Source organism: Microchirus variegatus (genome assembly GCF_963457635.1).
Source record: "Microchirus variegatus genome assembly, chromosome: 9".
Classification (NCBI taxonomy): Eukaryota; Metazoa; Chordata; class Actinopteri; order Pleuronectiformes; family Soleidae; genus Microchirus; species Microchirus variegatus.
In genome coordinates, this window is record NC_139810.1 from 13,649,550 (window position 1) to 13,661,880 (window position 12,331).

The window sequence follows — 12,331 nt, forward strand, 5'->3', positions numbered from 1 at the left end:
TCCCCTGGGCTCCCTTTAGATGTTGCTATTATCCAGTAGACTACTTCCAGCCTCCCGATTGCTGGCCCCAGTTTTTATTACTTCCTGCCAGACTGCTGATGTCATTGGTCTTTTGGTGGCGGGGGGTAGTGTTTATGAGAGTGGATGAGGTCACACTTAACCCTTCCTCCCTGAGCCTTCTCCTCCCTTATTCCAAAACCCTCCTAATCCATTCAGTCCTAACCTCAGAGCCACCAGCCCAGTACATGTCTCATTTCTGGTAACAAATGAACAGGGCAAGCTTTTAATCTCAGACTCATGGTGGTTGGATACAAGTGCAGGATAGCATGATACCAAGCTATTTGGCTAAGAATAAGAGAAAAGATGTAGTAAGACTAAACATTTACGCACATGCACGCACGCACGCACGCACCCACACACACACACACACACACACACACACACACACACACACACACACACACACACACACACACACACATCCTTTTATTTACTGTCCTTCCTTTTCCTTTTAGTACCAGATCTTCATCCCCATGGTTAACAAAGTGATGCTGAAACACAGAATAAACCACCAGCGATATGACATACTCATATGTCGCATTGTTAAGGTAAGTCCCCCACAATATGTCTAATAAACCCAACTGATGCAATGCATTTCCTGAGTTCATGTGTTTCCTGAGTTTTCTTATTTTTTTTCTTCTTGCCTAGTTGGATTTAAAAAATACAATTCTTTCAGGACATACTTTCTGCACATGGTCAACTCTTTTTATGTATAGTGCAGCAGCATTATCAATTAATGACTATGCTTTATTTATCAACAATTGTACCTCAGGAGGGAAATGCATGTCGACATTCACAAAACATGTTTTGAAGCATGACTTAACAGTTAACAAGTCTGTGTGTGGTCTGTTTGTGTGTGGTCTGTGTGTTTGTTTGTGGTCATAACAGGGCTATACACTGGCAGAGGAGGAAGAGGACCCTCTAATCTTCCAACATCGCCAGCATCGTGGTAACCAAGGTGACACTCTGGTCAGTGGGCCAGTGGAGGCGGGGCCTATGAAGAAGCTTCACGTCAGCACCACGGCACTTCAAAAGGTCAAGTTTTTCTCGTTTTGTTTTTTGACTGCAGGTATTGCTATGCTGTGTACTGTATTGTGTCCTGTTTACAAGTCCATAGTTTACATGTGTTGATGACTGACTGTCAACAAACTAAACTGCTGATAAAACAAACGTAATTTATCGAACAGAGAAACGCGATTATTTTTCCGTACAGGGCAAACTGGAGCCCTTTTCCCACAATATTTTGTTGTTAAACCCAGGATTTGTGAACCCTCTAAAAAGGCAATTAACACCTTTCCTATTGCCTGTTTTTGGTCTGACCTGTGGTGTTTTCTTTTCACCCGTGTCACCTGTGCATGAATTGTGATGTCACAAATGCGAGCAAGAAGAATGGTTGCAGTGGATACTATTTTGCATATTTTTCTTCGGTCTGTCTTTCAATTGATTTAAATGATTAAATATAAAATATACAGTGCTATCCCACATTGTAAAAAGTATGCTCTGCAATCTCCACCATGATCATAAAAATGCCTAATCGAGAATGCTCTTCCATTGTTTGGAGTGACTTCTAAATTGAATGATTCCTTTCTATTTGCAGGCTTGGGGTGCTGCCAGGAAGGTGTCCAAAGATGACTGGCTGGAGTGGCTGAGACGCTTGAGTGTCGTCTTACTCAAGGAGTCCTCCTCGCCCGCCCTGCGATCATGTTGGTCACTGGCTCAAACTTACATTCCTCTTGCCAGGTACACCACCTATGTCCATTGCAGCTCACTTCCTCTACAGTGCTCCGCATTGACTTGATTGTGATCTTTTTATTGAAAATGTTCCACTTTTCACAGCTTCACAACTGAACTAACATTAAAACCTGTTGCCTGTTACTGTATTGGCTGATTGGATGAAGTTTCCCACATTAATGCAGAGACATAACAGAGTTTGAAGCTCTGGGGGAGGGTTGGACAACTACAGTGAACAGAGAAACATCAGCTGCTGTTGTTGAACTGCTTAATATGAAGCTGTTTGATTGGTTGGATTATCTACTAGTTTCCACACGCTACTGTATTTAACTATAGATATGAAGCAGATTGTTACTGAAAAATTCAAGACATACAATAAATACATTGTATTTGATAATAATAATCACTGCTGACTGATCCCAAATTGGTTTAAAACTTAACTGAAAATCACATTTTAATGTTGTATCTCAGTTTGTTTCAATGTTTTAATGATTCCTCTGTGGGCCACAGGGACCTGTTCAATGCTGCCTTCCTGTCTTGTTGGTCTGAGCTGAGCGAGGATCAACAGGACGAGCTCATCCGCAGCATTGAATTAGCTCTGACCTCCCAGGACATTGCTGAGGTCACACAGACTCTGCTCAACCTGGCAGAGTTCATGGAACACAGTGACAAGGTGTGTGAGCACTTCAGCACCTACAGCACACCACATTTTCACTGTCATATACTTTATATACACATCATATATTATTAAAATGCGTGCAGGCCCATGCCTCAAGTTACAGGTCATTTTAAATTCAAGGTTTTAATATTAGCTGCTAGAGCATTTAAAGCTGTGGCGAGTAGTCCCACCTATCATAAATCTACAAGGCATCAATGTTATTCATACTATCAATGCTTTTTTGATTCTAACTGCCCTGTCTCTTTCAGGAAAAGAAAATACATACTCATTGGATGTTCATGACATAAACTACAATACATGATGATGTCTACCATTTTAAAAATGAGTTGTACTTCAATGTGTCTTCTGCTGGCATAGCAGCAGCATTCAGTTCTCATCTGCTTTGATGTTGTTGAGGCCCACTCAATTTCATGTGTCATCTTCCAGTGTCATAAACACATCTTAACACTAAATCATGCATAAAAACACTCAATGTTTTGGCATCTAGCATCTGCCAGAAAGTTAACAGATTCCAAATGGAGTCTGTGACCGCACGTGTAAACACATGTAAAGTTGTTCTGTTAATGTATCAATGCACAGACAACACAAACCGCCCCAGTTTCCTGATTTCTCCTCTTATTTCTGGAAACACCAATCCCACATCTCTATATACTGGGATATCTGAACTGTGGCATGATTTAAAGCTTCCACAACATCAATTCATTACATCACTTAACTGTTACTTTAAGTAAAAGAGAACATTATGAACAAATGTATGTAATTTTAAATATATGAAGAAAATGCTTAGAACCTCATAAATACTTGGTTCGACAGGTGTTGGGAGACTCATAAAGGTTAAACATAGAATGCCTTTCTGTCTGTCTCTTGTTTGACCACACATGTTGAACTAATTAGCGCATATGCCCTAAGGTCGAGGGTAAAGATCGTCATGGTTAGGTCATAATAACAGGTTTCATCAGGGAACCCCTGCTGTGAAACTGCAGTAGCAATGCACACAGTATCTCCTTCCAAGCTAGTGGAAAGAAGTGCTGTCAGTGTGTTCTGTGGGCTTTCACATGTGTTTTTGCACACCGATGTGATAATGGATCAATAATAAGCATACTTATAATTGCCTAATGCCAGGCTACCTTAACTACAGTCAGAGATACATTAGCAGAGAAAGTTCTGTTGAATGAGGAAAGTAATTGCCGATAGAGGACAGTAAAGATCACAGACAACTTCTTTATTTCATTTTGGGAAGTCAACATGTTTACACAGTTTGTTTACTTTTCCAGGGCCCTCTGCCTCTTCGAGATGATAATGGTATTGTGCTTCTTGGAGAGCGAGCTGCCAAGTGTCGTGCCTACGCCAAGGCTCTTCATTACAAAGAGCTAGAGTTTCAGAAAGGCCCTTCTCCTCTAATCCTGGAGTCTCTTATCAGGTAGGAGAGAAACAACCACAGCCTTCATCAATTGTGAGCAGTTGACCTCAGTCTTTCTTCTTCTTCACAGAATATGACCGAATGAAATAAGCAAATAACAAGTGACTTCACGCTAAAAATATTCCAAATCAGGAGAAACAAATAATCTCTTGTAAAGTTTGAGATCACCACGTAATTCAGTACCCATATTAATCAAGTAATGGTTCATTAAATCTGAGCTTAATTAAAAGCTAATGTAGATTTAATTTTCATCCGAGAGATGAGGGTTGACAGGTCCCTCTGTGATTAACAGTGATCGTATTAGAGGTTGTGACTAAATACAAACATTAAATGACTCTGAGTCAAGATTTAATCTAAAAATTCACAAAGAAAAAAGAAAATTATATCATACATTATACTCGTGTCCCATAAGCCTTTGATATGTTCTGTCATTTTTTTCCATCCCTTTTCTCATCTTTCTTTTTTTTTTTTCGGTGTCTTTGGCATGGTATAGAGAAATCTGTTTTCCAGCCATCTAATTGGACGCTTGCCTCCTTTTCATCTGTGAGTGTCTGGACTTGTGTTTCTCGGGGGCCTGTTTTCAATTTCTCAGGAACCTTGATGATGATGAATGATGGGAGTCTGCACTCTGGTGTTTTCAATATCCCCATCTGGTTCTCACCTCTCCAGGATTTCCCATAAAAGATCTAGAGGCTAGTGTGCAAAAGAACCCAATACGTAACCTGGCTTACTGAGTCGCAGCTATATTGGAAAAAATAATTGTCTTATTTCACTTTTAAATGAGGAGGAGGCATCGTCACTTTTAGTTCAATATGGCTGGTACTATTGGCTTATCCCCTGATTCAATAATATCAAAATAGGTATTTACTGATTTGATTTTTATTGTTTTATATATATATATATATATATATCAAGTATTAATTTCTACAAGTAGTGCTTTTGTTAAAGTTTTTACCACCACACCATGGAGAAAAAGATAAATTATACACTTTAAGTACTTATGGATATCATGAGTCATAATTCCAATCACAATTCACATTACATGCCGTCAGTCTTTCAGTAGCATCGTCACTATAACCCCCCTTGCCTTCAAGTATGCCTGAGAATAATCTTTAATTTGGGTTAACAACAAGGCAGGGTGACATGTATTATTAAGTTTAGTTTGTTCGGATGCTGAAACTGTATTAATAGAATTCTTAGAAATGTCTGCTGGTGGTCATCCGTTGTAGCTTATGTGAATAGTTTTATTCAGTGGCAGGACATAAGCCAACAAACTCGGCTTTTAAAATATTTTGATACCTTTAACATTTCCACAATATTATCACTGTTTTCTGTTATGTATATTTGTCATAACTGTGTATCCTTAGCCATAAGAACTGCCTTTATGGCCTACGCTATGTCGACTCTTTTTGTTGGAGACATAAGTTTGAATACTTTGAGCTGTATCTGTATTTAAGTGAACTTTATTGCACCTCAGTCATTTCTGACTGACAAAGCCTACATCTGAGCCTGTGCAGGCAGTGCTCCCTGTCTGTAGGCATTCAACTGCTCTTAGGAATCCATTGGCATTAAAGCAAAATGCTGTTATTGTTGTCAGAGCAGTTAACCTGGAGGCATTTAACACGATGGAAGAAAAGTGTGGGTGTGTGTGTGTGTGGTCCTCATTCCTGTGTTTGGCTTTCGTGTCCTGAGACCTTTGCCCACAATGTCATGAGATGACCCATGAGTCAGAAGTCACTGGCTCAAGGCAAATATGTGGATATGAATGGACACAAGACTTTGCTTTGCTCTTAGACACCCACTAAGTTTGACACATGGTGAAGTGAAATCTTGTTTGAAACACGAGTGCGTCACATTTCTTTTAAAAAATATCTTTATTTTCTATCACATAAAACAACATAATTACAGAGCTGTACACATTTTACAAATCACACATTTCTATTATTAACGGTTAAGGTTTTAATAAAATTTATTGGAATTCATAAGAAATACCTTTGGCGTTTGGTCCCATTCCAGCAACTTACACAGATCCTAACATTTCATTAGTTCCTATCAGTCCTAATGATTTAAACCTGAACTAGACCAGTCTAGACTGAAACTTGCTGCTACTATAATAATTTTGTGTCTAAATAATACATCCTAGTGCTTTCAGAGAGAAAATATTAAATTCTGTTTACCCAAATGGGACAGTGGTAAAGAGCATTTATCAAAGCTTTTAAAAAATAAAATATTTTACTGATAAATACACAGACTAAAGTACACTTTACAATCATACACGGTAGAAACATTACACATTCATCTGACTCAAAACATAAGCAGATCAACACAAACAGTCAAGGGAAGGCTACATTTTGATTGACCAAGTATTAGTGAAATCTCTCTGCATTCATGCCCATGATCATGATCCAGGAAACACAGTGGAAGAACCTATGGTTGAAAACCCACTGGACGGACCTTCATCTCCACTTTCTTCAGGGAGTAGTTGGGCCCGTGCCAACCATACCAAGTGATCCCATCTGTGTTCTTTGTGTGCTCCCGGTAGCGATAAAAAACACCATTTAAGTTTGAGTCGGTGCAGCAGTTGTACCAGTAGCCACCTGGAGGGAGATAAAGGAGGTAAAGGAGAGATCTATTGTTAATTGAAAGAACATTCCTACGTGCCTAGTTTTTGTTTTTTCTCTCTAATCATTTACCTTTGCGCAGAGAGGCACAGTCATCCACACATTTGTCATTGTCCTTGTGTATGGTGCTGAAGTTGGTGTTGTTGTGGTAGCGAAGGGAGTCTCCAGCGTTCCCACTATAGTTGGCAAGGAAGAGCTTGTAGCTGTTGAGCTCATTACTGACGGTGAAAAAACCATACTCGGCATAGCGCGTCTGTCCTTCCCAGTCCTGCATTGGAAAGCACACATAAAATGATCAAAAGACTGACAGCTTTAGAACCTGAGAATATTGGCACCCATTGTTTTCCTAATGCCTAAGTTGTGTGAGTTATTATTCATCATCTTTTTGCCCAGTACCTGTTTAGAAGAAATTGTCCCACAATATTTTAGGTTTATAGTTTGTTTAGGCCTACAGGATTGCCATGTTTTCAAATTCGTACCTCTAACTCAATTCGGAGCACAGTGGGCTGCCTTGTTAGACGGAAGATGTTTTCGTTGCCCAGCCAGAAGTCCCCACGGATGGATCCAAATCCACTTTTGTATTGCTTCCAGTCACGGTTGAATGATGTCAAGCCGATTTTGCGCCTTTGGATCACAGTCCAACCACCTCCTTTTGTGTCCATATCGCAGAACACCTTAAAGCATTAACCAAATTTTAATGCAGTGCAAAGAGTGAATAGGGAGAGCTCACAATGCTCTGCTAAAAAGATGACACAAATGCAATATACAGGGCTCAAATGTAACTTACGCTCAACTCGGGTGTCGCCAGAAACTCATCTTTGGGCAGTTTGTACTCGCCAGAGATCTTGTAGTTTTTGGTGTAGAGTGATGCACAGTCATAAATTGCATCTAAAAAAAAAAAAAGAACATCTCAAGTTATTGAAAACCATGTGCATTTATATACATTCTTACAGCTTTGTGGATATTTGATTTGTAAAGTAAAATGTAAAACTTAGGTCATAAGTCTCAGATTGTTGCATGGTTACTAATGTTATCCTGTTACAGTATGGCCATGCCATTAACAAGGCTATTAGAGCACTGAGGAGCAATAAACCCAGTACTTAAACAAGTCTGTGTAAAAGAAAAAGGGATGGAAATGTTCCACTTCTAATCTTCACATCCCTTCCTGTTCTGCTCTCCTGTCTCCAATTTACTCAAATTTTTAAAAAGGTCTCTGTGCTCAATTTGCCAGTGACATAATGTGGCAATATTAGACCACACAATTGAGGGATTGAAATAATAAACTATGTCATAGCTACTTAACCTTTCTGTGCCATCTAGTGCTGATTAGTGGTGTATTAAAGTTGACTTGAATGGTGGAGATGATTTCCCTTTGATGGAACTGCACATTGGCCTCTAGCTCCAAACTAATGCCTTTGACTGCTGTCAATTGTGAATTGGTGCCGAGGAATTGCCCTCACTACCAATTCACAGCAGTTGTCTGGAATCCGCAATACAATGGACAAGGCTTTTTAACTGCTACCATAAATAAATATTTTACTGATATGACATTTTTCTGTAAAATGTTGACAAGCACATTCAAAATGAAAGGAAAGTACTCAATTTATTGTGTACCTGGGTATTGGTAGTTGAGAAATTGTACTAAAAACAAGACTTATTATATGGTTAACTTAATAAAAAAAAGGCTCCTTCAATAAAAATAGGGGAAAACTAAAGGTACATTTGAAGTTCACTCAGGTCTAATATTTCTGTGACCATATGTGGACACGGATGAATTTCACAGCAGCTGCTCAGCAGGCTAGTGAAAATTAGCGGCAGGTCAAATATGCACAACTGACGAATCAGGTTTACCATGTGTGAACACTTAACAAGCTCTCCTGAGGAATATTTAGTTGACGTACATTGCTTTCACATACATTTAAATGGAAAGAAAATGCTAAGTTAAACCATATTCTTGCATTTAAAAAAACAAGCTGCATGCACAACATCTGTAGACAGTGCGTAATTTCATTGTTTGCCTATTATAAAGCATGAAGGCTCACCTGATGAGGTCTGAGTGGCAGATTGCAGGGTTTGTAGCTGCATGATCTCCACACGGTTGTTGATCTCCGAGTATTTGCTCTCTGCCTCCGTAACTCGTGCTTCTTGCTGCCGGTTCTGTTTGTCCAGCTCCATTATTTGCCTCACAACGTTCAATAAGTCTGTTCCCTGCTTGCGACTCAGCTCCTCAAGGAGACTAGTCAGATTGGCTACCTGGACCTTGAGAGAGCGCACCTCATCGCAGCACTGAGCCTTGGCTGGCTTTGAAGTTGCCAGTCTCTTTCTGGGATTCTGGGCCCATGTCTCTGCTAACAGAAGCAGTGTCACCCCTAGAACCAGTATGCTCAACCTTTTCTTTGCCATTTTCTATACGACCACCTTTCACACAACCTCAGTTGTCTATGATCAGAAGTAGTCGGTCCCTGTACAATGTCTTGCTAGAAATATTAGCTTTGCCTAACCAGTTGAGTTGGAGCTCTCTATTGACTAACAGCTTACCAAAGCTCTGTCTTATTTCCTCAGTGAAGCCCTCCTCTGCCTGAGCATCTTAAATATTTTGCATGTGGGTCCACCCCCTCTCTCCTGGTGCACACCAGTTACCGGGCTGATCCTCTCCAACCTTGTGGGTGGAGGGCCTTTCCTATCCCTCCTCCCCTAGCCCACCTCTGCTTCTACCCTCATTTTACTTTCTCCAATCCCCACATTTCTCCTCGCTTTGTTGGGTGATTCATTTTTCTGGGCAGTAATGTTGCTCAACAATTGCTTGGAAGAGAAACGTATTAGCTGATGTGTGAGAAGTGCAGGCTTTTCCCAAATATGTTGCTCTTCACAGTGTGTGCTACGTGTTACTGAAAACTCTTTAATTATGTTTATCTTAATCTGCTACACTGTTAAAACGTCTGCATCGTTGCTTTTGGGAGTTGTAATTTTCTCCTCTTAACACTTTAATTATCTGTTAATGACAGGTGATACTTTGACCTCGGGCTGACTTCTTCGGAAAATTTGGTCTTTACATGCCAAAAGATCTGTGAAGTCACTAAGTACTCTTAATTGTAGGTTAAGTGTTCTATTGATGCTGTACTTTTCTGCAGATGTCAAAGCAGGCGTGTTCTACCCTGAGCTTTTTAGCATCAGATTACAAAATGGTGTTGATCCAAAATGAAAGCTGAAAACGTCAGGATTAAAGTAGACCAAAAATTGCATGATGCGTAAAGAATTTGTACATTTGAACGTCTGAATGTGCTTTCAACATGTGTAAAGGCTTTACACTTTGCCATTGCACATGCTCGAATGGTTTACTGTTACCCACCAGAGAACCACAACACATTCAAATTAAGTGATTTTCTGACATTTATGAATAGCAGATGGAAATGGCAATTGTTACAGCACATATTTATGCATACTTTGTGACACTGTAAAAATCTGATTCACAAATAAGTTGGAAAAATTGTGGACTCACTCCTTTTATAAAAAGAGTCAAAATTGGAAGTACAGTAAATCATAAATTATTTATTTTAACTTTTCCCTCTAATTAGCAATTAAGACACTGAAGACTCTCAGGGGAAAAATAATAATTGGTTCTCCTCAATCCCCAGTCTGAGGACTTTTTATTTTATCCCAACTCCCCTAAAAAGCTGCCAGCCCTGCTAAATTAGAGGAGACCCAGAAGACGCCTAAGGGGTCTTGTGTAGTGTTGGGTGGTTATCAGTGTATGTCATAGTTCATGACGCCATGATCCTGCATGACTTCCATGGTAGTAGACAATTCTGAATAACAAAATAGATAAACTGCTTTGATGAAGGGCAAGAGTATGCTGCAAATGCCGGAAGTGCTGAACAGCATTAACTGAGACATGGCTGGACTAAGACATTCCTGTCAGTTTTTACTTGAACTTTAAGCTTTATTGCTTTTCCTTTCTCCACATGGACTGGAATGAACTTTCGGGAAAAGATGAAATGTCAGTCAGTCAGTCAACAATTTGACATCATACAGCTAACAGCAGTGAACAATTGGCATGCTTAAATCTCCCCAACAGACAATCTTGCTTATATAAGTGTATCTTGTACACACTGATGATGTAGTGCACTCTCAAGCTTAAACTTAATCAGAAAGATCAGTTGGTCAAGATATAGTGCATGTATAAGCATGTGTACATATGTACGATTTGTTTAATTTATGTTATGGCTTTCATTCACACATACTGTTCAAAGAATAATTGGTTGACTAGACGTTGTCAGTCAGTTACATTATTTCTTTATTTATATATAATTATGTAATGTCTAGAAGCGCAAAGCCATGACTTGGGTTTCACCCTCATTTGCCATTGTCTTAATCCTGCATCACCAGTTAGGCTTTGTTTTCCTTAAAACCTCTGGATTTTGAGTCCTTCTTGCCAGATATTTTTGCAAGATTCCCTCACTTTTCCTCTCATGATCAGGCAAATTAATGCTTTTTCCTCTGAATCACCCCTGCATCATGGGAACTTTCAGATGTGCTCATTTTCACTGGCATATTCCTCCATGAAAGGTGTAAGCCACTCTTTTCAACCCGCCACCACTTACTTTTTGCGTATTTTTTTTTAATTGCAAGCTGTCAATGGGAGCAATAAAATAATTTGAATCCTTGGTCCCTGTATGTATGAATAATATTTCTACAGTGGTCAGGTGTTTCTGACTGTTCAATAATCTGGTGTTATATGATGCATAGTGACTGTTGACCTCCCTGTAAATCATAACCCTTAGTCATTGATTTTATGCCAGTCTCTTTTGGGAAAAATGTGGATAATTTGCCTCTCTGGATTCTCTCATTGTCCTAACTGCTCTCTGAGTCACATCTCACATCTCACTTTGCAGCAATGCATCCCAGAGGCATCACTTTCCTTTGGCCCTGGACTGTGTCATTCAGTGCTAGAACAAGAAAGTCCAGCTGCATGCTGTTTTATATGTTCAGCAACATGCTGTGTTTTCCTTAGAAACGGCTTCTTTAAACACCTCTCTCCCTCTAACCATGTCACCAGGCTCAGTGATGAATGCTTGGCTCCTTTTGAAATTAGAGGAACTTACTAAACTTTAACCAAAGCCTCTACTTTATATGACTTCCTTGGAAAGCCCACACATTTCATTGACCAAATTACAAGTAGCTCCCTGTGCTGTGCTACTTGTAGGAGTCATCTATTTTTGATGAGTGTGAGCTGACTGAACTGAAACTGTTTTTAGTCGAAATATTCCCACTGGTGGCTTTTGTGTCCTAATATACACTGGAAAAACATTTTGTAATCTAACAGTGACCACTGGGACCGAACTGTCAGCAGACTACGCATGGCTTCAATTACAGGAAAGGCAGAAGGTGGAAGCGGCAGCCAGAGAATTCCAGAGCTTCTATCTCAAAACTTTGAAATTGAAATTACATAATCTTTATTGACGGTAACCTCTTCCACCTGTCTGTCTGTCTGGCTTATTTGAAAGTGTAATATTCTCACCCAGTATTTTTTGATTTATGGTATCCTGTGTTAAGATTAAAAGTACAAATAAGAGCTGAAGCTAAATATTAAATTAAATTTAATTTAATTTAATTTAATTTAATTTAATTTAATTTAATTTAATTTAATTTAATTTAATTTAATTTAATTTAATTTAATTTAATTTAATTTGTATAGTGCCAAATCACAACATACATTATCTCAAGGCACTGTACATAGTAAGGCAGAAACCTCCAGACAGAAGAGAACAACAACAACTCACACAATGAGCAAGCACTAGGCATCATTGGAGAGAGAAAAAA

At 39.2% G+C, this 12,331-nt stretch overlaps 2 protein-coding genes across 2 annotated transcripts in view; one reads left to right on the top strand and one right to left on the bottom strand.

The window, feature by feature from the left end:
- The window catches only part of mtor (mechanistic target of rapamycin kinase), a 78,168-nt gene that overhangs the window by 21,262 nt on the left and 44,575 nt on the right, over positions 1–12,331 (top strand). Inside the window, exons 24-28 of the mRNA XM_083895120.1 lie at positions 516–608; positions 949–1,095; positions 1,658–1,800; positions 2,302–2,464; positions 3,745–3,890. Of these exons, the coding sequence (XP_083751246.1) occupies positions 516–608; positions 949–1,095; positions 1,658–1,800; positions 2,302–2,464; positions 3,745–3,890 (692 nt within the window). The remainder of the gene's footprint in view (positions 1–515; positions 609–948; positions 1,096–1,657; positions 1,801–2,301; positions 2,465–3,744; positions 3,891–12,331) is intronic.
- angptl7 (angiopoietin-like 7) lies at positions 5,759–9,084 on the bottom strand. The gene is made up of 5 exons (XM_083894887.1): positions 8,554–9,084; positions 7,299–7,399; positions 6,991–7,185; positions 6,584–6,779; positions 5,759–6,487 (listed from the first exon to the last, which is right to left on the bottom strand). Exons 1-5 carry the CDS (start codon positions 8,912–8,914, stop codon positions 6,318–6,320), a joined length of 1,023 nt encoding a protein of 340 aa, XP_083751013.1. The 5' UTR covers positions 8,915–9,084; the 3' UTR covers positions 5,759–6,317.